Genomic DNA, 25,390 nt, shown 5'->3' on the forward strand with positions numbered 1-25,390 from the left:
ACTCCAGGATTCACATTATTTGCACATTATTATTTTTTACATTCTTCAAGCTCTGTCAAATTGGTTGTTGATCATTTCTAGACAGCCATGTTCAAGTCTTGCCATAGATTTTCAAGCCGATTTAAGCCAAAACTGTAACTCGGCCACTCGAACATTCAATGTCGTTTTGGTGAGCAACTCCAGTGTATATTCGGCCTTGTGTTTTAGGTTATTGTCCTGCTGAAAGGAGAATTTGTCTCCCAGTGTCTGTTGGATAGCAGGCTGAACCAGGTTTTCCTCTAGGATTTTGCCTGTGCTTAGCTCTATTCTGATTATTTTTATCGTAACAAACTCCCTAGTCTTTGCCGATGACAAGCATACCCATAACATGATGCAGCCACCACCATGCTTAAAAATATGAAGTGGTACTCAGTGATGTGTTGTGTTGGATTTGCCCCAAACAAAACGCTATCACAGCCATTAAACTCTGTAACTGTTTTAAAATCACTATTGTGAAATCCCTGAGCGGTTTCCTTCCTCTGGCAACTGAGTTCGGAAGGACGCCTGTGTCTTTATAGTGACAGTGTATTGAAACACCATCCAAAGTGTAATTAATAACTTCACCATGCTCAAATGGATATTCAATGTCTGCTTTTTTTTACCCATCTACCAATAGGTGACCTTCTTTGCGACGCATTGGAAAACCTCCCTGGTCTTTGTGGTTGAATCTGTGTTCAAAATTCACTGCTTGACTGAGGGACCTTACAGATAATTGCATGAGTGGGGTATAGAGATGAGGTAGTCATAAAAAAATCGTTGTTAGGCACATGTTTACTCCTGAACTTATTTAGGCTTGCCATAACAAAGGGGTTGAATACTTATTGACTCAAGACATTTCAGCTTTTCATTTTTAATTAATTGGACATTATGGGGTATTGTGTATAGGCCAGTGACACAAAATCTCAATTTAATCCATTTTAAATTCAGGCTGTAACACAACAAAATGTGGAAAAAGTCAAGGGGTGTGAATATTTTCTGAAGGCACTGTAATTACCTTCAAATGACCTATAATTTATGTTCTCAGAACATTGAACGCCCACACCAGTAGAATCCAATTTTTTCGAGCTGAAAGACGATGGCCAGAGCTTAACCATGATGTTGCACAACAATGTAAGTCAATAAGTTATCGTTTTATTCAAAGTATGATATATTTGTGCTTGAAGTGCCAAATCCGGATGTGTGACTTCGGATGTTTCCGTGAGTCTTATATGTCTTTTCCTGTGAGATGACGTGCAAATTCTTTTCAGCCTACGTTTCGTTTCAGGGCTGGGTTTTATTAAAATGTTACCACCCACCAGCATGTTTATTAATAAGAAACACCTGCTGCAAAGTTCTTCCTATTCGCGAGTTGTCTGAGAGCCATACAGCTTTTCTCTGTAGCCTACACTTGAGTCTGCACTAGATAAAACAGCCACAAAGTCAGAACTGACTATATCGTACACATTCATGAAAACAAAAATACGCTTTTTGTCTTAATTTAAGGTTAGGCTAAGATTAGCAGTTAAGGTAAGAGTTAGGTTTAAAGAAGATAAAATGTAGAAATAGACAGGGTTTATGAATATGTGGCTGTGTTAACTAGTAACGACCCTACACTTGGTCGCATTTTTTTAGTATGGCCCGGCATTTTTTTAGCATGGCCCGGTGATCCCAAAGAGAATAATCCACCTAGAAGGGGCACCGGGCCATGCAAAATGAACTCGCCCATTGCTTCAATACACGCTCCAAACCATTGAATAGTTAGACTATCCATATTACCGGAGCTTACATTCTTTATATTTATATGTTGAGTTCGTGACCGCAATTTAAATAATGCATTGATATATAGCTAGCTTGCTTCCTGAAATGATAACAGCGAGAACAAAGAATATAGCTATTTGATAATGTCCGTGTGCATGTCCAAATATTAATAACGTCTGGAATCCTACGCGGTTTCACTGGAATTATCAAACGGCAAGAGTCAGATAAACGTCAACCCTCAACATGTCAACAGCTAGTATAGGCTCAGTTTAGCTGAGACTCATCTCTTGACAAGTAGGCTGGTAGTTTTTTTCTGAAATAAGAATTTTCAGTATGCCTGACTTGACTGAAATGGTGCCCACATAACTTTCATTAGCATGCTAGCGAGTTACACTGACAGCTGTCAGTCAGTGTCCTATTTGCTGTTATTTCTCAGCTACATGTGGAAATCACCACAACGTTCCCACCCCCAATTCCTGAATATGCGTCAGTCTTCGAAGTGGAATCTAAATGAGAATTTTCGCTCTAGGACAGGAATTACTCGAAATAGGTGTGGCAACTTCCTCTGAGGTGGGCCTTTAATAAAACCTTCCAGGAAAACATTTAGAGAACCATAGAAAAACATTCTCAGAACCTCCCTGCAACTTAAAAATGAATGTTCCCAAAACAGATCATTTAAGAAACGTCTTGTTTTAACGGTCAGGAAATGTATGGCTTCGTTCCCAGAACCAATGTGAAACCAAAAACAAATGTTCCCACAACATCCAAGGAACCAAATGTGCTAGCTGGGACTGTAACTGAAACCATACACCACCTACCACCACCTATGTGTATCAGTGCTCTAAGCCCAGGGACGAATCCTAACTGAAGGTCCTTGCATGTGTCTAGAATTTTCATCCCAATCACTCATTGACATCAATACATGATCTTCAGTACATGATTTACATGTGGCCTGGGGTGGTCTAGTGGTTAGGGCTGCTGCCTTTAGCACACACATATACAGTGTGTGTTTCGAATATGACCTACTGGCAAAAATTATATTTCTCTTTGTCTCTTTCCCATATAAAATAAGTCAGGATGTGACCCTATGCATGGACTGGGCTTGAGTTGTGCAGGACTGTTTGTTACACCTTGTTGAGCCAGCAGAGGCTGCTCTTCTCTCCAGACAGAGAGAGACCCAGGCTAGAATTCATGTGTTTGGTATTAGGGCTACACTTCACTGAAGGGCTCCTGTGTCCTCAAGAAATGCTCTCTGGTCTCCCAGGGTAACCATAACACTGCCTTTATTGGTGAATAAATGAGAACTCATAGAAAGCCGTCAAGCCAGAGCATTGCTTCTTATGAATATAGACCAGTGTGTGTGCATGCGTGTGAGTGTTTTGCATGATAATTAATGTATGCTAGCTAAGTATGTTTATGTGTGTGCCCTGTATAAGCATGTGACTTTATTCCTTGTGTGTGTGTGTGTGTGCGTGCGTGCAGGCGTCTACGTGCGTTTAGAGTAGACTGTTCAGTGTATCATTTACATGTTGCTCTCCAGGGTGGTGTTTATGGGATAAATACAAGGCCCTATATATGGGTTTTCAGTACACAAATATAACATGTGTGGAACAACCGGTCTCACCGCATGGACTTTGACCCTATAGATTACCCATGGGCCTCTTCTTCTGGCTGACACCCTCCCCCTACGTCCTCCTTTCACTGTGGCTGTTTCTTATTACACACACGACACACACACTTGAAACACTCCTCCTCTCCCCCTTCGTATGACCTACACATCTGACTTTAAATGGAACTTCCTTCCCCTTAGAGGTGCTCCTGGAGTCTAGAAACTCATTTTACATTTTAGTCATTTAACAGACGCTCTTATCCAGAGCGACTTATAGTTAGTGAGTGCATTCATTTTTTCATACTGGCCCCCCGTAGGAAACGAACCCACAACCCTGGCGTTGCAAGCGCCATGCTCTACCAACTGAGCTACACGGGGCCAACTCCAACTGGCTCTCTCTCCTTACCAACCCTTTCCTTACCAATCCTTTCCTTATCAACCCCTACTTGAACACAGAACTACTCCCAAACTTTTCTCTCTCTCTCTTTCTCTCTCTCCTTAACAAACCTTACCAACTGCTGTAACACAAAATACAAAACTCCTCAAAATCTCTTTCTGTCTCTCTCCCGCTTTTTTTTTTCTCTCAATGTTCCACTGCTTACTGTTACTAAAACAATAATTGTAGTTGTGGCTGTATTTGTGCTGTGCTGGCTTGATGTGATGTGCAGTAGAGGAATGGGCATGTGGGTTCAGTCCAGGGGTGTGGCTATGGATGATAGACTCAGATAGATGTGATCTCTGTGGGTGCCTGAGGAAGAGTTGGCCTACCTGGTCTTGTGCAAACCAGTGATGAAACCACAAATATGAGGGAGGGAGGGAGGGAGGGAGGGAGGGAGGGATGAATGGGGCCTCTCTCTCGTTTTACTAGCCTTTTTTTCACTAATTTCCCCCAACTCTCTCTTACTTAAAATGGTTGGCAGAGCCACTCTCTCTCTGTGCATATTCTCTTTGTCCTTCTCCCTCCTCTGCTCTCTCCCTCTCTCTCCAGTGAAAGGGGTTGGCTCTGCTAAGTTTGTGTAAAGGAAATTCCAGTACCTCCCCCAGGGCCTCTATGGCACTCTATACGTTACTGTAGTACACACACACACAGAGAGACACAGACACACACACATTCTCAAACGCAACACGCCCCCTCTGTCCATACGATCACATTCACTAGAACTTTAGGAAACCTTTGAACGTTTTTGGAGGCCTAAGCATAGTGATTCCTCAATACACTCGCTGTCACACAAGAATAAAATCAGAATTCTGCACTGATAGGTAGGATTTAATACTTTATATTGGGATTAAAGCTGTTCTGGGGTCAGTTTTGTCACGATGGATACTTTTATTGTGTGCCACAATGATCTCTTTGTCTCTGGCCTATATAATGTTCTTGCTATGTTGCTCATGGGTTGCAGAAGGCTTTGGATGTACAGATGAAGTTCATTATAGGGAAACATGAGATAGAACAGCTATAGCTTACAGATGCAAAAGAAAAGATGCCCTGGGCATACACTTTAACAGCCATGTGCTAACTTCTACCAAGTTTTTGTATGTTTTGTAAAAGCTTAGGCTACAGTGATTCAAACATAGGCTATGTACATGTAACTCTCATGTCAAGAGGGTCTGGCACGTGTACTGCTGCAATGTGTAGTGTAAGCCTACTGCTTTTTTGTACATTTGTTTTCCTGTTCCTGTTATGCATTGAACTGAAGTTCCAGTTCATTCCAGTCAAATCCAGTCCCACTGCAGGACAAAGTAATTGGGTGGCATTTAATGGTAATTTAATTAGATCTAGAGTTAAGCCTCTCCTGATGTTTTCGCATGAATATGAATCTATAGGAGCTATTAATGACATCCGATGCTTCTCTAGGGGAGACAGGGGGGAAGGTGGTTGGGTGAAGGGGGCGTCGGCAAAGAGGGTATAAGAACACTGGTGGGCTATCTCACCATGGTAGTTAGGTTTTCTCTTCAGTATTCAGTATTTTTTGCATGCAACTTCACTTATTGGGAGTTTGGACGTTCTTTTTTTATAAAGCATTATGCACAGTACGGAACATGGTATAGTAGTAGGTATATATGGCTGTAGGCTTATGTCCAAAAGACTACGTTTACCAGACTCGAGTCATAGACCCCTTGTAATTGGTTGCTCGTCTGTTGGGGGGATGCAAGGGTCGCGGTCAGGCAGCCTATAAAGCAAAGCCGATAGCGTTTGTTAATACTGACTACAGGGGGATCAGGTAAAATATCGTGGATGAACGGTTGAGAAATGTTTGGGTTTTGAGCTGTTTTACTGAAATATGCATAAGTAGGCCCTAGACTCGAGATTTATTCGGCATTATTCGTTTTTGAGTCTCGAATGTTTCGCATTTCTGACTATGTTCGGTTAAAAAAAGATGTGAAATGGACTGTTTGCAAAAAGTTACCTGTGCACGCTGGACCTATTCATTTATCAATGTGCCACATTCCTGTGATTAGACTGTTGTTTGATGTGACCGCTCGCAATGGAAGCTGCCAAAATGCCAATGATTGACAGCAAATGTATTAAATATGCGTTTCAAATTGTGTAGTAGCCCACATGGAGCCAATGCAATTAGCCTGTGTATTGTTAAAACGATTGTGGTTTTTGCTTAGCAGAATGTGCACACACCGTGCAAAAATTGTGTTTCTACACTCCTTAGAGTGTAACATTTAAGTAGGATGTTTGAATTAATTGCCTTCGAGCCACAGTTTTATCAAACAAAGTTTACTACCGAGTTTGAACTGAAATTAATTTCCGTAGCCCCCTATGTGTAGTCTACTTTGATATAAGCTACTCATCTGGATTTATTGCGCAACTTTGGCCTGTCTGGAGTAGTATTAAATAAGTAGTATTAAATAAGTGTTCGTAACCGTTTATGGTTGGAGAGATAATGGTTTGGTTTCTTTACTGTACTATAAAAAAGTGTATTGTTGTTTATCAACCTATGGCACTGACTTCTGCCGGTAGCCTTTGAAGGTAACGACTTGTATGTCCGTGCCCTTGAGAATCCAATGGATCTGTTCATGCAAGGGCATCACTGAAACTGCAGCCTTTGCGGAGTTAATTGACACGTTCGAGCGGATCACTTTTGTCAGGTCGGGGACCATCGTTGGTCACCGCCTTTAAGTGTGTTGCGTTATGGGGTTTTAAAACATTTCCTTCTTGCGCCTACATTTGGACTGCATGAGTTTAACAGAAATCCTGTGAATAAAGGTCATGAAAATTTGACTGCACGTTTCTGCGCTTGCTCTTCACCAACTTCGTCCTGCAGCCATCGCCTGCATTGTGGGAGGCTCTATTTTCAACCAATCATTAGGATGTTTGTTTGATCCACGCAAATGTGACCAAAGACATGACTGAAACAGGAACCAACTTCATGTAGGCTATACAGTGGATAGCCTATATACAAATTAATGTGATATTTTAGTCTCTCCGTCATTGATTGTACAATGCACACGCATATTTATTCAGGTTGTGAGTGTGTGAAATGGAGGTTGGAGCCATGGTTATTTCGACATTATAAAGATTTTTAAAAACATACAATGGCAAAACTGTCATGTTGATCTGAGCCTTGCTGTTCGAAAAACACATTAGTGTCTGACTTTCGGATGTCGCACATGCAACCTCCCCTGACTTCACTCCTAGAATCCAGGCTCTGTCGTAGCCGGCCGCGACCAGGAGACCCATGGGGCGGTGCACAATTGGTCCAGCATCGTCCAGGATAGGGGAGGGAATGGCCGGCAGCGATGTAGCTCAGTTGGTAGAGCATGGCGTTTGCAACGCCAGGGTTGTGGGTTCGATTCCCACGGGGGGCCAGTTTGAAAAAAAAAAAAAAATGTATGCACTAACTGTAGGTCGCTCTGGATAAGAGCGTTTGCTAAATGACTAAAATGTAAATGTAATGTCTACAGTCGGTTGCTTTCGCCTTACCACTCAAACGCGCCCATTATGTTCCGTAGCCTAAACATGCTTGATTTTTAAACTCCTGTATGGACTACTGAATAGTATTTAAAATCTTCCTGTTTTGAAAAAATTGCTTTAAGTTTAGCTATAGGCTAGTTGTAGGACTCGTGCTTTGCTTTCCAACGGATGCATGCGTTAGCCATCATTATTTGGGGTGACCTTTTTATGCATTACTACAGTGAGTGCGTGCGTCATTTATTGAACAAGCCAGTAGGTGGCACTCGTCCATAGGTCGTGCGGGGATCGTTTTGCTTTGATGGATTTAAAAATGTTCTCCTACTGCTGCGCTCAGCACTCCATATTCGTGTGCGCGCACGGGCCCCGAAACTTGCGCATCTGTGGCGAAGTGCGCTCAAAAGTAATGTCACTTTTGCTTCGTCCGCTGCTTTAATATTCGGTTGTTGGTATGGGTTGCCACATTGTTGGTGAATGAGTTGTAGGCCTACGTGAACATTAAGGGTATCCATCTGGCATTTCATGGTATTTGAAGTGTCATTTTTAGTCTATTGACCCCTTCGCCACTCTACTCCAACGTCTTTCCACTTGATTTATTTTCCCTATGAACTTTGTCTGGGTCACTGAGCCGACCGTTATTTTCACATGTTCTGCCCTGTCACATTTTCTCCCCTCCCTCCCCTCATGTGTGTTCACTTGCCCCTCCCACTAACACGCTCTTCTGCTCTCTCCTCTCACTGTCTTCCTCTCTCTCTGGCACACGCAACCCATAGGCGTACAGAGGAGACACACACACACAGCAACTCTACAGACATGTCGGACTCCGAGACCGCTGCTCCTGATGAGGCCCCTGTCCCTGCCGCATGTGCAAGCATCAAGGCAGACCTGGACAAATGGTGAGTGTCTGTACGGATGGATGTGGTTTTCTCTGTGTCCGCCATTGCCACCGGGACCAACGTCTCCAGGATGCCCATCCATGGCTTCCAACTGATTGGATGGACACGGCAAAGCCGCAGTGCTTCTAGTGCTTTTCACTTGGAAGTTCCCAGTGTCACCAAGTGGATTTCAGTGTTGAGTTGTGTTTATTTGAAGCGGCTAGTGGAATTCCTTTCCCCCGTCGTTTGGAGGTTTGGAGGTAGGCTATAGAGTTGATGTCGTGTGGCATCCTTGTGTTGCGCCATGATAAAATGGTGGAGCAGTTGAGTAGTGCAGTGCACGGTGATGGAAGAATCCAAATTCCAATTTTCAAAATGTAACTGAATTTAAACTGTCTTGGCAGGTTAGGGGGGGTACTATTGTAGTGTAGTGGGGGGTACGCACGTAGGGGTCTTGGGGTCAAAGCACGGCGGTCTCTTGCACATGCCTGATTGAAGGCAGGGAATTTGCCTACATCATGTTCTCTCCCGCTCCCCACCCCCCTCGTTATGTCGCCATGTCTGTCTCCGCTCAGCTTCCCTGGCCTTGCTGTGTCAACAGCGCTGAGTGAGCATTAGCCAGCGCTAAGTCGCTAACTCACTGATTCATTGTCCCGACCTGTGTTCACTAAAAATGACACTTCAAATACCATGAAATGCAAGATGGATACCCTTAATGTTCCCCCCTCCTCTGTCCTCCCTCTGCAAGATTAGTGCAGAGTGAGATTGTTGTGGGTTTTATCTCTAGAAATGCGTAGACACAGGAAACCTGGATGGTTGGGTTGTGTATGAGGGCTCAATGACAGTGCAATGTCAAAGCCCGGTTCGATGGCTGATGTAATGTCTACTCTAGCCCTCAGCGGTTTTCAACTCTGTCAATCTTCACATTGATATTTCACCAAAACCGAGATGGATTTTGACCCTTGGTGTTGTATTTTGATGTGTTGTTGCAGGGTTTGGAGCTAGGCTAGGCTAGGGCTAGGCCCTGGAGTGTCCCACGCTGTATAGGCCAGATAAGTCCAGACCAATGGGTGTGAGTGATGAGATAAGGGTGCAGGGTTTAGGGGGTGGTAGGTTGCAGGACAATGGTAGGGATGACCTAGGTTGGCTGCTGGTTGTCAGTGGGCCTATAACGGTCTTGAGCCATGGTGAATTGAATGTCATTGAATGAAGTTCCCTATGTTTGTGGTATGGCACCTTTTATGAATGGAGTGTAGTGTTGAAGCACGTTGTAGGCCTTTATTATAGTTCACTGTGCATCATGTGCCCTTTACCTCAGCATTTATACTTTTATAATGTGTTAATGTTGCATTAGAAACTAGATGAAGGCTTTCTCAACACTTGGGTCAAGGGGACTTTTAAAAATTATTATTTATAGTACAATGTACAGCACTTTGGTCTATGCCACAGTAAATAACATCAACTTTGAAAATTTGTCAAAGGCCCTGTGCTGTTTTGGACACTTTGTTAACCCTACAGGCAAGGGTTGTACTGTTAACCCTACAGGCAAGGGTTGTACTGTTAACCTACAAGCCAGGGTCTTCCTGTTAACCTACAGGCCAGGGTTTTACCGTTATCCTACAGGCCAGGGTTTTACCGTTATCCGACAGGCCAGGGTTCTACTGTTAACCTACAGGCCAGGGTTCTACTGTTAACCTACAGGCCAGGGTTTTACCGTTATCCTACAGGCCAGGGTTTTACCGTTATCCTACAGGCCAGGGTTCTACTGTTAACCTACAGGCCAGGGTTCTACCGTTATCCTACAGGCCAGGGTTCTACTGTTAACCTACAGGCCAGGGTTCTACTGTTAACTTACAGGCCAGGGTTCTACTGTTAACCTACAGGCCAGGGTTCTACTGTTAACCTCATGGTCCTTGGGGTTTGTCATTGACGGGCCCAAATGATACTGTATCCTGTAACATGGTCCACGTGATGGCAGTGGACCTGCTGAAGGCAGCGTAGCTAGCTGTACCAGAGGGCTGACTGAGTAATGTATACCAGGACGATGTATTTATAGCTCCACTCTTGAATCCTAAATAGTCATGCATGGGTTGGTGTGTAAATGTCCAGGATACCATGTCCTGTCCTATGGCCATAGATCATGATCATGTTGACGACTTGCCTTGGAACCTGAAAACGTTATATTTGTAAACGGCCTCACATGATGCACAGCTGACTGCGGCCATCTTGGCTGGCTTGGCCTGCACTGACATGTCACATAGAAAGACGTGGATTAGTTGAAGGGTTACCTTGATGCCTTCAAACTCAAACAAATGTAATGTTGATTACACCTGTCTAATCCTTGGATATCCACAAGTACACAGGCGTTGGGGTCAGTTTGGTATTGGGCCAAACAACTCCTCTGGAATGTACTTTGAGCTCAGTTTGCGACCCCGGCCTTAACATTCTAGAACCTGCGTTGACTGACCTTTGAACCTGTGACAAGGTATTTGTGTGTGCTTTGTAGGTGCCTTACAGATGCCCCTGTTACCCGCGGTATGTAGCGTATCTCGTAGTCAGGACATGGAGACGTATAGATTATACATGTCAATGTATGACTCTGATAACTAACTGCCTCTTTAAATATTAATATTAACAACATGTTACAGATGTCTACTACCTGTGTGGGTCCTGCTGTGTACTTTGAAATGTGGTTCTGTGGTAACTTTGGTAGTCTTCCCTAACTGTGTAACTTGTAAGCCAACACCCAAGCCTTCCACACAGACCCTGTGTATGTAGACATGCGTGTGCTTGCTCTGCTTGACTGAAAGTGAGGTTTGCTTGGATGGAATACAGTGTTACTGCAATTCGAGACCCCATAGCTACAACATGGCTCCAACTGGAAACCAACCAAGTCATTTGCAGTTATTTTCTTTATTTTGATCATAGCTTTGATCTTTCTTCTCATCCTGTTCCATGGCTCTGTCTCAAATTACATCCTATTCCCTATTTAGTGCACTACTTTTGACCTGAGCCCAGTGATCACACAATATAGGGAATAGGGTGCCATTTGAAACTCAGACAATGTTTGTATTGGTCCTAGAATGATATCCCTGTCATTGTAGGCCTTCCCTTAGTTCCCTCCATAGTTGTTAACTCACAGGCATCCCAATGCCATTGAACTCTTCACAGTCGAGTGACTTTAGGTCGCTTTTAGTTCCCCACTCAGACAGGCCCAGTAACCAACTTCAAAGATGTTTAAATGTTGGGCGCTGATCACAAGCTGGATGACATTGGCTCCATGTCCCTACTCTCTTTTCTCTAGTGTGCTGGTCTGGCACAGACAAAATGTCAATACAGGACTAAGATTGAATCCTACTACAGACGGATTACCAGGACGTGTACTCCGAGCATGCACTGACCAACTGGCAAGTGTCTTCACCGACATTTTCAGCTTGTCCCTGACCGAGTCTGTAATACCTACATGTTTCAAGCAGACCAACATAGTCCCTGTGACCAAGAACACCAAGGTAACCTGCCTAAATAACTACCGAACCGTAGCACTCAAGTCTGTAGCCATGAAGTGCTTTGAAAGGCTGGTCATGGCTCACATCAACGCCATCATCCCAGAAACACTAGACCCACTCCAATTTGCATACCGCCCCAACAGATCCACAGATGGTGCAATCTCTATGAACACCTACATGAGAATGCTATTCATTGTCTACAGCTCAGCATTCAACACCATAGTGCCCTCAAAGCTCATCACTAAGCTAAGGATCCTGGGACTAAACACCTTCCTCTGCAACTGGATCCTGGACTTCTTGACGGGCCGCCCCCAGGTGGTAAGGGTAGGTAACAACACACTGATCCTCAACACGGGGGCCCCTCAGGGGTGTGTGCTCAGTCCCCTCCTGTACTCCCTGTTCACCCATGACTGCATGGCCAGGCACGACTCCAACACCATCATTAAGTTTGCCGATGACACAACAGTGGTAGGCCTGATCACCGACAACGATGAGACAGCCTATAGGGAGGAGGTCAGAGACCTGGCCGTGTGGTGCCAGGATAACAACCTCTCCCTCAACGTGACCAAGACAAAGGAGATGATTGTGGACTACAGGAAAAAAAAGAGGACTGAGCACGCCCCCATTCTCAACGGCGGGGCTGTAGTGGAACAGGTTGAGAGCTTCAAGTTCCTTGGTGTCCACATCACCAACGAACTATCATGGTCCAAACACACCAAGACAGTTGTGAAGAGGGCACGACAAAGGCTATTCCCCCTCAGGAGACTGAAAAGATTTGGCATGGGTCCTCAGAACTTCAAAAACTTCAAAAAATCGTTGTCCGTAGCATAAACAACGAACACAATTGCATTTTATTGATTGGCAATTAGAATGCACAAAAATACCGCAATGAGATCCTGAGGCCCATTGTGAGGCCCATTTTTTTAACGTATCTGTAACCAACAGATGCATATCTGTATTCCCAGTCATGTGAAATCCATAGATTAGGGCCTAATGAATTTATTTCAATTGACTGATTTCCTCATATGACCTGTAACTCAGTAAAATCGTTGAAATTGTTGCATTATTATATTTTTGTTCAGTATATTTCCTTACAACCGGTCAAACTGATGTGATTTGGAGATTTTGCATTGTTTCCCTTTTTTTTAAATTGCATTTTGTCCCATGTCCCTAAACGTCTTTGCTCTGCGAAAGATTCAGAGATGACAGAACTTTACCAATGTCAACTAGATTGAAGCATTCATTCTATCGATTTATGACATTTTGGTGAGCAAGGATTTATTTAGTCTTCTAGGGCAACATATGATAACAGAAGAGAAGGTGCATGTATCTAATTATAGACAAGTTGACTAATAAATAACCTACCAAAATGTTGGATATTATAAGCAGAAACATCTCCTAATTGGGCAAAAACCAGGCCTCAGATTTTCACTTTATCACATGTAGTCGGGCGGTTGCGGGTGGGTTATTAGCAATTGCGGGTAAACAACCCGCTGACCCGCGTACCACTAGTGGCCGACCGACAGCCCTAAATAATTGACATCTTCATTTCCTGATTGTAAAGGCAGTGTTTCCACCAGTCATCCTCCTCCCATACAAACCCTTGCCACCCTATCCTACCCTCTTTAACTTGCTCTGTGATGCGCCCTAAAATGCGCCCTAAAGTGGTCGTTGCCATGCCAATGTGGCGGTGGTGCCGTTACGTGACTGATGGCCCCCACCCCCCTTATGTTATGTGACAGCTATCACGGTGACGTCGTCAGTTCGCTGCCTCTGCAACCTCTCTGACGCCCAGAGGTAACACTCCGCGGCAGATGACTCTTGCATGTTGATCACTCAATCCCAAGATGTTAACCTGAAACTAATATTCTTGATGTATATTCAAACTCCCAACGTTATCCCCTTGGTTAATTCACAAAGGATTCCCCCATTCGTGTTTGTGTGGAGCTGAAGATGGACAAACAGGGGAGTTCTGTTCTGTTCAGGCAGCATTACACAACGAAGCCTAATTGGTTCGGTTGGTTTACGAGGCCCTGGGCATCCAGACCCTGTGTCGCTCCTATAGTGGCAGAATGAATGTGTTTCTATCTATCCCTCTTTACCTTCCTCCATTACAGTTCAGTCATTTGATTATTAAAATGGCTGCCTGTTTTGGGTTATGCCCCCCCCCCCCCGCTTCTTATAGTAGGTTTGGTCCAGTCATATCTATTTCTTTTAGCACTTTCCCTCTGTGGTAAAAGCAGGGGATGTTTATCGTGGATGGATTATCTGGTCACACAGCCTCAGGGTCAGGTCCTCTGTGCTGCTGTTGGGTCATCTCTGCCCCCCCCCCGACTGCATAAACCTTTTTTAATCTGCAGAGAGCAGCTGTGAGTTACATCATAGAGATCAGCCCAGCTACAAGGGGATGTGGGGTGGTGGTGGGTGGGGCATGGAGCCAAGGGGGTTGCACCCGGAAATGTCCCCTGGTGAATGGTGAGGTAGTGTGGGGTCATGTCAGTCAATCCATCCCCTCCTGCCGTCTCTGACTCTCGCCCTCCTACCTGGTCTTTTCGTCATCCGTTTTGCGTTGTCACGCAATCACTCGCTCTCCCTGATGTCCGCCCTCCCTCACAGATGGGTTTATCCCCATCCCTCTCTCTCCACCCCCGCCCTCCTCTCTTCCCTCGCTCCCTTTCGCCCCATCACCCTAATGCGTTGTGTCAGTGTCTGCCCGCTGTTTGGTGCCGAGTTCCTGAAATAACCCCCCCCACACCCCACACCCCTCCCCTCTCTAGTGACCAGTCTGCCAACACTCTCTACCTATGTAACCAGTCCAGTCCTTTAGTGAGGGCAGTGTCTGTCTGTATGACCAGTCTGACTTGGGTCAATATGAGGAATGGCAACATTGTTTAGAAAAGCTCATACTATATCTGATGTTCAGTCAGGGTAGGACTAGGACACTTCAGGGCTAACGGCTTGACAGCGTGATGCCTAAACATCTTCAGTTGAGTTGACAGGGATCATTTGGTGCTGAGCTCGATGGCCGACCTATCTAAATGCTTCAAAGATCTCTATTAGCTCCATGGCTGTCAAACTGATACTAGCATTGGAGGAGAGGATCCAAGGTCCCTCCCTCAGAGGTCTTGACCATGTGGTTGTGTTCTCTCTGCAGTGTGAAGGAGGGCGGTGACTGTAAGGATCTGATGGAGGCGTTTGCAGCCTGTGTGAAGAGTGCAGCGGAGGCGTCGTGAGGAGAGGAGGAGCTATACTCACAGGAAATGTAAGTTCACTTCCAGGGGTGCTGTGTCCTGATACGGCTCCTAACTACTAAAGCCAACCTTTCTTTGTCCAGTAATGGACTTTCTATAATGCCATAAGAAATGCTTAGCTGACTATTGGGGCACACTCATGGAATGTGAATTGAAAAGCGTGCAGGACCTGGCTTATGGTGTAAACAACCCAATGGCCAGCCAGTCTATCTACTCTAGCCAGGGAGGCAGATGTTAAGCCAATATGACTGAAACGAATTCTCTCTACATTTCTCTACCTCTTTTCTGTTCCTGCACACTTTCTCTCGCTCACTCTCTCTCCAGGTCCACTGCACTGAGTCCTCTACGTTTCCCAGCATTCCATTCTGCACAACAAGCACTGGGCTGAATGATACTGGCGGGGTTCGGCGCCTGGCAGAAACCATCCACCTCTTACCACCCTCCCCAACCCCCCATGAAGCTTAAATGGTGTCTTCCAATTTGTACCCCTGCTCTGCTCCCACCATGACTGAGTACATCCATTTGTAGACAATTCCGGAGAGCCTATGGGTTTTATGTAAATTGTCCACTTGAGATGCATACATTTAAATGGAATAATAAAGTCTAAAAGAAATTGGTATAACATTTTGCCTCTTGCTTCGCTTCTCTTTTAGAATGTGATGTGAAATGTCATTCTGGGTTCTTTGAACAGTTTTGTAACCTCAATAGAAGGGTTGATTGTTTAGCAACAAAACCGACGCGTGCGAAACTATGGGGCAAAACACACTCGGTTGGCTTAGATTATTGACATGTAAACTAAGTTTAGTCTCCGATGTTTATTGAAAACATAAAAATTTATGCACTCACTAACTGTAAGTCGCTCTGGATAAGAGCGTCTGCTAAATGACTAAAATGTTAAATGAATATATGTGCACAATGAGCCCTTGTCTCGCATACATCGCTACAGTTGTTGGTTCTGAATTGGGCTTTGGGTTTTTAGACCTTTTGGATACTTAATGACCTGTTGCAGACCAGGGCCCCTATTTATAAAGCTTCTGAGGAGTGCTGATCTAGGACCAGTTTAGCCTTTTAGAGTCTAATGAATAAGATTGGGGGGGACATGATCCTACATCAGCAATCCTACTCTGAGGTGCTTTATGAATACGGGCTCAGACCATCAAAAGCTGGTGAATGTGTCTGATTTTAAGACTCTCTCTTTGCACTTTTACTGTTAAGATTCAACTCTTTAATCCAAAAGCGTTTGAACCTGGGATTATTCTGTCTCTTTGTAATGGGTTTAAAGGCCCAGGAGATGGGAGATAAACCCTTAATTTGACTAATGCGATTAACCCTTAATCTGTCAAATGTGACTGATGCACTCTTAACTCTGACTGATTCCATGATCGCACTCTGGACTTGGGACTGCATCCCCATTTTCCACCCGTCTACCAAAGTGTACACTTGCTCTTTCTCACAAGGATTGAACAATGGTGTAAACTGACTCCAGCTAATGCTTACACTAATCATATGCTTTTAAAAACATGAGGCTCCAGAATCAGACAGCTAACAGGAGAGAGAGAGAGATGTGACCGCATGCGAGGACAATGTGTGCGTGTAAGGAGGGTATGTGTGTAAAGGGGGCTGTGGGACATAGCACTACACATAACAGAACTAGGAGTGGCACATAAGTGGACACCAGCCCATGAAGTCTTAGCCTATCTCTTGTAGTTGATTTGATATTTGTAAATGTGAGTTAAATGCTCTGTGAGCTGAGTGTGTGAGAGAGGAGATACACTAGCTATGCATTAGGGTCAGTAAGCATGTGTGGAGATATGGCAATGCAGGTGGTGGTACTGTACATGCATTTGAGGGATAGAGGGTATGTGTGCATGTGTGTACGTGTGTGTGAGTAACAACTGTGGCCTGTTCCCAGGAATGTTCCATGTTGTATCACCATGTGTTGTATCACCATGTGAAAGAACAGACCTTTACCCCCTCCCCTCCCTCCTCCTGACACACAAACTACTCACCAGAGGGGTATCCTATAAAGCAGGTTTGAGGAGTTAGCGAGGCAACTTTGGTCAACTTGGGATAACCAGTAATACGAAAATGGCTCACCTTTTAGCCAGGTAATTTTCTATGACAACAAATCTACAAAAACGAACCTGCTCCGGGATAGGCTAACTCACGGCTAACTCCATTTACCCTGAATGAAATGACTGAGCCGCGAGTTGAGGACCAGATTCCCTCCCTCTTGCAAAGATTGCATCATTATCCCCTTCATTTGAGGAAGGCTGATTAAATATTTTATTAATCAAATGTTTTGTGTGTTAAAAAATGGTACTGTTAAAATATATCACATTGCACATTAAGTAATGACAGAATGCATTTTAAACTTCATGAACAGTAACACTGACTTTTGTATGACTTAATACAATTATTTTATAGATAGGAGTGGGGGGGGGAAAAGGTGCTTGTGGTTGTGCATTAATAAACGCTCCAAGGTCGCCATTTAATGATAAGTAATAAAATAAATATGGCACTAATAAAAGCCTATTTCACACCATAGCTTGCTGAATTTGCAAGATAACTTTCATTTCGTTTTAATTTTGCCACAAATGAAAATTTGGCACTGACTCTCCCGTGGATTGATGTTTCAGCATTGTCTCAACGAAGAGTTCGCCGTTCGATTAGCCATGTGCAACATGCTTGTTAGCGGCAGGCGGACGCGCAATATCCACCGTCGTAGTACGGATGAAGCTGGAATGTGAAGCTAACTGAAGCTGGTTAGCTTTAGAAAACCCTGAGTAGATCTAGCTTGCTTCGTATGCCCCTCAGGACAGCGCTCAATCCAGACATATTTACTCTAACCTCACAGCACCCCTGGTTGGACCCCTGGATATTCAGTGGGACATCAATGCCTGAGTGGAATTTTGCTGAGGGAGGAGATATTTCGGTTCATCCCAGAGTTATGTGTCAGGGGGATAAGGACGAGGGGCGGGGCGTTCCTGGGAGGCATATGGAAAGACGGTGTTGAGAAGGGGTGGGGTAGTCTATGTGGAGGGGCAGACGGTGTACATACCATTTTAAACCGCCCTCTGGGAAACTTTAACCCGGGTAAATTTTCACACAGGACTTTAAAAAGGATAGAGGAGGGTATTAGGGTAAGTAGTAGTCCACCATGGTAGTACACCTGCTTGACCTGACTGGGGATAAAGACGAGGGGCGCTCACGTTACTGGGAGGCATATGGAAAGGGGGCGGTGAGAAGGGGATGGGGTAGTGTATGTGGAGGGGCGGGGGTACATACCGTTTAAAACCCCCCGCTGGTCAACTTTCACCCAGGACTTTCAAGGGGATAGAGAAGTGTATTAGGGTACATAGTAGTAGCTTACACCATAGTACTACACCTGCTTGACCTGACTGGTGAAGAGTCTGAACTCTATCTGTTGTTGAGAAGGATTAGTAGTACAGGATTGACTTAATACTGTCTGTGGATACACATAAGAAGACTTCAATCAATTACACCAGTGGTCACCAACCTTTTTTGAGTCAAGATCACTTTCGCACTCCAAAAACAAGCCGAGCTCTACCGCTCAGATATTTTTACAAACTTTTTTCTATTTTTTTCTTTAACCTAATAAAAACAGTTCTGTAGGAATGTGGTTTATGCAGTAGGCCTAATACATTATTACAGCATATTGACTATATATGCCTGGCCCCGTGATATTGTTCTTCTCATACCATATTATATTTCAAACACAAGTTTTGATAATAAAATAGATCAGTTGCGAGGCACAGCTGAGCATAAATTGAAATAATTTGCTAATAATTTGTTTTTTATTTTACTGGACTGATCATCATGGTCATGGTAGTTTCAAAACAACTGGGAACTCGGGAGAAAACGAGATCAAATCATGACGTCAGTGATCTTCAGGTCGGAAAGTCGGAGCTCTAGAAAAGATGCTTGAGTTTCCGACTTGGAATTCCGAGTTGGATGACTGTTCAAAACTATTTTTTTCCAGTCTGATCTCGTTTTTTTTCGAGTTCCCAGTTGTCTTGAACGCACTAAAGTCGGAAGTAGGAAATGTCCGAGTTCCCAGTTGTTTTGAACACGGCATTAGTCTCAGCGGAGGTCGGGAGATAGCAGCAGAGGGTCCGCCTCTCACCGTCCCTGCTCTCTCCTTCCTTTCGTCCGGTGAGACTGACCATAGAGGGGACACCATCTTCCACCTGATGGCGAAACTCGAGCCGCACCTCATCTGCCTCATGTACAAATTCATGTTGTTCCTATGACCAGAGAAAGTGAAATATTCCTCGATATTAAAATAGACACGACGAGCTGCTAATAAAAACACAGGGCTATCGATACACTAAGCTACTCATTCATTGCAGCTGCAGCGCAAGTGGACGTAGGGAGAAGCGCGTTTTATGTTTTGTAATAGTGTTGAATAAAAACAGTGTTGACAGTGCTGAATAAAAACGTACTCATAAAAACAGCAGCTATTTGCTGTATTCTTTGACAGTCACTCTCTGGTCATGGTTTTAAAAGTCATGAAATCTCAAGTAGGCTAGTATTAAACTTCGCTGTTGCCGGGTCTTGGAAGCTGTTGGCACGGTGATTTGAGCTATCGGATTGGCCAGCGCAGTTGGTGCTCTCGATTTAGCCACAGATCTCCGGGTCCGCCGGGTAGGTGGAGTTTGTATTTTCAGACAAATTAAATGGTTCCAAATGGGTACACTTTGCCTACCTGGTGCGCAGGGCTTCTGAATCAAGTGCAGATCGACCAGTTGGTGACCACTGAATTATACCTTTATGTCATCTGCCTGTTCATATAGTCTGAAGAGAGCTGCACTTTAATCAATAAATTGCACCTACTGCCCAGACACTCAAATGTATACAGGCCAATATAGTCTAGGAAGTATTTTAATGTAGTTAGTCCATGTAATGTACTTCACACAAAGTATTATTATATTCACACACTGTAAACGATGCACTGAATAAGCTTAGTGTCATATAATAAGCCCATATATGGGCTGGGCATCTGGATGACGCAAGACACTATAATAATAAGTCCATCAAATCAAATAACAATAATTGGCCCAATAAATAAATCAATAAAAAAGAATCGAATTAAATCATGCAATGAAATTCATATTGTATGTTACTTCCTGCCAAGTCAGGACCACGAACAAGTACTGCCGCCCTTTGTACAAATGCGCAACTGCATGATGGTGTGGCAAAATACTAGGCCTAGTAGCCTATTATTAATGGATACAGGTACCCATTCGCTAGGACTGTGGATGAATCTAATGAGAGAAATTAGACACATCATAGAAGTGACGTGAGATGAATAATATCTGTCTGATTTGACCAATCAATAGGCTAGATCAAGAGAAACATACTTTTAGTTAAACACTTGTAAATGACTGTATTGCATTTTGTGTTGCCTGGGATGAAATAAGAAAGACGTGGAAATGGTCCAAAGAGGGAGGTTCAAATACTATTAAAAGGAAGTAAATTAATCGGTTTGTTATTCTATTCTAATCTATTCCATTCTTCAACAAAAACATTAAACAACAAGTGTATCTTCTTTTCTTTACACCATTAAATGTTGGAAAGGGTATTTTCATATGTTACCCCCTCAGCCCTTCAAAAGTAGGTGTGTTTGAATACAGAAGTAGGTGAGCGGATGGGAGGCGACGGAGAGCATATTTTAAGGAGAGGCAGACCGGGAAAGGATGGGGTGGAGGAGAGAGAGAGAGAGAGAAGGGGGAGGGAGGGGATGAAAAACGGAACCCGGATGCTGATGCTGCCGTATCGGATGAGGAGAAGGAAGAGGGGAGAGAGAGAAAAGAAAACGGCTTTGCGGCCAGAAGGAAGGCTATCCCGTGACGGATTGTGGATGCAAAGAACTTCGACAGACAAGCAGATATTTTTCGAATCGCTTCTGAAGCTACATCTTTCTGCACAAGGAGGCCGGTGAAGGATGAATCTTGACACCAGCGGCGGCAGGAGCGCAAGCGGGGATGCTGTGAAATGTCCATAGACGGCGAGGGAGGGAGAGAGCAAGGGAGAGAAGGAGAGGGAGGGAGGAGAGTACTACGCCAGCTAAAGATGCTTGTTTTTTGTAGAACCACGATGTATTACAACCATCCAATCGAGCATTTTAAATAATAGAGAAAATGAGCATTTCTCGAAAGAAAAATTAATTTTGGCCTGAACAGAAACGCAAGGTGAAATTGTTGACAGACGTTGACTGGGGAATACAGATTGAGAGAAGAGTAGGCTAGTCCGAACGGGTGCGGATACAGGGTTGCTGTTTTGACGCTCTGTTCCCCTCTATTTCCTGATACCAGGCCCTGGGATAATCCGAAGAGTGCACCGGATATTGGGAAAACCACCCCTCTGAGGCTATAACGGAATATTACTATTCATATAGTCTAGAGGAGGGAGCAGAGACTACATACCAAAATGGGACGAAAGGAGGTGGACGGAGTCTAAAAGATGTTATGATGACAAATTTCATTATTATGTTGTTCTAAGGATCACTGATGACAGTATCGGATGTAGGCTATGAGGTGCAGAAGTGTGTGTAATCTAGCGATTACATGGAGCCTATCTGATGAAATAGTTTTTCATAGCCTATTCCAGCTGCTTACAGCTATCTGTCTGTACCAATATTAACAATAGGACACATTTATTTCGTATATTGCTAATAATAATTGTAATTCAAAATAACTGCCATCAGTTTGGACTTCTCAAATATGCACCTATCATAATCTCCCTACGAATTTCCCTCTTCCACTTTCTAACATCCCCTTATTTCATTCCTGCTTAGTCCATTCACGGTCGTTGATACATTCACGGTCGTTCTTAATAAGGTTACCGAATTTATATCACGGAAAATGTATGCAATATCCGCATAGAAAAAGGCAAGTGCATGGGAGTAGCCTAGCGGAGACTATAGGCCACGAAATTGTAATCACGACCACAACCGCTCTCTCTATTCATCCCTGTGACAACATCGCTAGGCGTCTGTAATGTTATTACGGCGGTGCCGTTCTGCCCCGAGGACCGATAGCTATAAATTCCTCTTGATAAAAACAGTGAGTTGATCTCCTTATCATAATATAATTTCGCTTTCAACGCACGGACATCATGACTAGCAAGGAGCTGTCCGTAGGCCAGTCGGCCCAATACGTCGGGCCTTACCGGCTGGAGAAAACCCTTGGGAAGGGGCAGACAGGTAAGCATACTTCCACCGCTCCCTTTAAACGCATCATCACGCGCAATAGCTGCTAATATGAATGCATGGTAGATGAAAAGAGTCATATTTATAACTATTAATGTGTATTAGGCCGACAAATACAATTGATCGTCTAAAGAGTACACTCTGTGTGCACCTTTTGGACATTATGTCCTCAGTATTGATATTTGTGTGTATTTGATGTGTGTCCCAGTGGTAGCAACTCACATGAATGGGCCAATATGTCCAATATTATTGATATTTACAAATATTTGTGATCAGTAATGTGAAGCATGCTGTCACAGGTTTTACATGTGTATAATGTTGCATGTAATATTATTGTGAGAGTAGTTGTATGTATGCGTCTGCTTGTTTGTGTATGTGTGTGTGACCCAGATTAGGTATATTCTCTATCGCTGGACTAAACAACACTTTCTCCACTGAGCATGCTTTTTAATCTAGGAGTAGACTTAATCCTGGTCTGGGAATCTGGCCCTCGGTAGACCTGTTTAGACTTGTGTAATCTGCCTTGAATTTAAATCGATAGAGAAGACTGAAATGGCTTGGTTTATTATAGAGGTTTTGGTGAGTAAGTGGTAGACTTGTCATATCAGATGTCAGTGCTGGAAACAGGCTGGTGTAGCCTTAGTGGATTGAACTGGTTGAACTATAAACAGATTGATGGAGACTGCAGTCGCTGAATTAGGCCATTAGGTTCTGCATAGTCAAGTCAATATGGTATGGGTGAGGTCATGCTCCACCCGTGTCTCATGTATGGTCTGGTTCTGGTTCACTTGTTATGAATGAGAATTGAACTGTGTTGAAATGAAAGGTAACTCAAACAAACAAGACAAACTCAAAGCTTTTTTTTTCTCTCTCTTTCTTTTCTCACTTTCCGCTCTATTTTAATCTCTCTTACTCTCTCTCTCTCCTCCCCACTCCTCCTCCACCCTCTCTCCCCCAGGTTTGGTGAAGCTGGGAGTCCACTGTATTACGGGACAGAAGGTGGCCATAAAGATTGTAAACCGAGAGAAGCTGTCTGAGTCTGTCCTTATGAAGGTATGAACCCAGAGAAGCTGTCTGCGTCCCAAATGGCACACTATTCCCTACATCGTGTACTACTTTCGACCAGAGCATGGGCCATGGTCAAAAGTAGTGCACTTTATAGGGAATAAGGTGCCATTTGGGACACAGATGCTCTCTGAGTCTGTCCTTCTGATGGTACAGTAGCCTACAGAGAGAGCCATGAGCCTGCTAATATGCATTTGTAGGAGCACATTATATAGACAGCCAGCATGCTGTCGTTAATAATGAATGTATTGATATACAATATATCATCACCTTTGGTTCTTCTTTGTATTCTACTTCTGGGGTAGAGGAGGTGTGTATAGGCTATGCACTGTGTGTATACAAACTCTTTCTGTCACATTCGCTCACTGACACACTTTCTCTCTCTCTCTCTCTCTCTCTCTCTCTCTCTCTCTCTCTCTCTCTCTCTCTCTCTCTCTCTCTCTCTCTCTCTTGCTATCTCTCTCTCTTGCTATCTCTCTCTCTCTCTCTCTCTCTCTTTCTCTCTCTTTCTCTCTCTCTCTCTCTCTCTTGCTATCTCTCTCTCTCTCTCTCTCTCTCTCTCTCTCTCTCTCTCGCTCGCTCGCTCGCTCTCTCTCTCTCTCTCTCTTGCTATCTTTATCTCTCTCTCTCTCTCTCTCTACCCTCTCTCTGTACCTCCTCTCGCTATCTCTAGGTGGAGAGGGAGATAGCTATTCTAAAACTAATAGAGCACCCTCATGTGCTGAAGCTGCATGATGTTTATGAGAATAACAAATACCTGTAAGTATATTATCCTCTTTTCTCACTCGCACTCTTTCTCCCTCTCTTTCTGCCTGTCTCTTGTACTGTACTAAAACTCAATAATATACTAATATACTGTGTATGTGTGTGTGCGTGCATGAATGTGTGTGTGTGTTTGAGTGATAATTGGTGCTGTACTGAACGTGTGAGCATATGAACAGGCCTATACATGTTCAAGCATGTACACATCAACATGTGTCAGAGTGTATGAGTGTATGAATGAGCATGTACAGTGGGTGAATGAGTTTGTTATTATTATATGCTTGAACATACAGTATTTGATTCCTCCCTCCCTCCCTCCTTCCCTCCCTCCCTCCCTCCCTCCCTCCCTCCCTCCCTCCCTCCCTCCCTCCCTCCCTCCCTCCCTCCCTCCCTCCCTGTCATTCTCTCTCCCAGGTATCTGGTGTTGGAGCATGTCTCAGGAGGAGAGTTATTTGACTACCTGGTGAAGAAGGGCAGACTGACGCCTAAAGAGGCCAGGAAGTTCTTCAGACAGATCATCTCAGCCCTGGACTTCTGCCACAGCCACTCTATATGGTCAGACACTACTACAGCAAGATATACACAGTCACTCTGTATGGCAGAGACTACAGCAATATATACAACAATATATACACAGTCACTCTATGGTCAGACACTACAGCAATATACTGTATACAGCTAGATACACTGAGTATACCAAACATTAGGAACACCTTCCCACAGGGATGCTGGCCCATGTTGACTCCAATGCTTCCCACAGTTGTGTCAAGTTGGCTGGATGTCCTTTGGGACATGGAAAATTGTTGAGCATGAAAAACCCAGCAGGGTTTACTACCATACCCCGGTCAAAGGCACATCAATATTTTATCTTGCTCATTCACCCTCTGAATGGCACACATACACAATCCATGTCTCAATACTTAAATATCCTTCTTTAACCTGTCTCCTCCTTCATCTACACTGATTGAAGTGGATTTAAGAAGGGACATCAATAAGGGATCATAGCTTTCACCTGGATTCACCTGATCAGTCTATGTATATACTCAGTATATACACAGCCACTCTAAATGGTCAGAACAATATATATACAGCAATATATACACAGCCACAATTTTAAATCAATCCATTTAAAACTCTAGAGAGATTGAGAAAATAAAGAAGAAGTGAAAGAAGAGAACAGACGTCTTTCTCAAACCTGTTTGGTGTGTGTGTGTGTGTGTGTGTGTGTATGTGCATGTCCGCATGTGTGTGTATGTGTGTAGTCATAGAGACCTGAAGCCTGAGAACCTGCTCCTGGATGAGAAGAACAACATCCGTATCGCTGACTTCGGCATGGCCTCCCTACAGGTGGGGGACAGCCTGCTAGAGACCAGCTGTGGGTGAGTACTGT

The 25,390-nt window shown here is 44.0% G+C and overlaps 1 protein-coding gene and 1 long non-coding RNA gene across 11 annotated transcripts in view; both read left to right on the forward strand.

The window, feature by feature from the left end:
- The first annotated feature begins 4,572 nt into the window (after positions 1-4,572).
- On the forward strand, positions 4,573-15,563 carry LOC123482590. 7 transcript variants are annotated; one of them, XR_006657795.1, is made up of 4 exons: positions 4,573-4,645; positions 8,081-8,203; positions 14,843-14,950; positions 15,264-15,563. It is a non-coding gene; the product is annotated as an uncharacterized LOC123482590 (long non-coding RNA). The 7 variants fall into 7 exon arrangements; XR_006657799.1 differs by lacking the exon at positions 4,573-4,645 and adding an exon at positions 5,395-5,416; XR_006657798.1 differs by lacking the exon at positions 4,573-4,645 and adding an exon at positions 5,415-5,436.
- A 5,161-nt stretch (positions 15,564-20,724) lies between these two features.
- LOC121550382 (serine/threonine-protein kinase BRSK2-like) overlaps positions 20,725-25,390 on the forward strand; it is a 23,455-nt gene continuing 18,789 nt past the window's right edge. For all 4 annotated transcript variants that reach the window (XM_045210745.1, XM_045210748.1, XM_045210746.1 and 1 more), the window contains exons 1-5: positions 20,725-22,167; positions 23,132-23,226; positions 23,912-23,997; positions 24,415-24,555; positions 25,263-25,379. In XM_045210745.1, the coding sequence (XP_045066680.1) occupies positions 22,080-22,167; positions 23,132-23,226; positions 23,912-23,997; positions 24,415-24,555; positions 25,263-25,379 (527 nt within the window). In that variant the 5' untranslated portion in view covers positions 20,725-22,079. The remainder of the gene's footprint in view (positions 22,168-23,131; positions 23,227-23,911; positions 23,998-24,414; positions 24,556-25,262; positions 25,380-25,390) is intronic.

Source organism: Coregonus clupeaformis, chromosome 35 (assembly GCF_020615455.1).
Source record: "Coregonus clupeaformis isolate EN_2021a chromosome 35, ASM2061545v1, whole genome shotgun sequence".
In the NCBI taxonomy this organism is placed as follows: domain Eukaryota; kingdom Metazoa; phylum Chordata; class Actinopteri; order Salmoniformes; family Salmonidae; genus Coregonus; species Coregonus clupeaformis.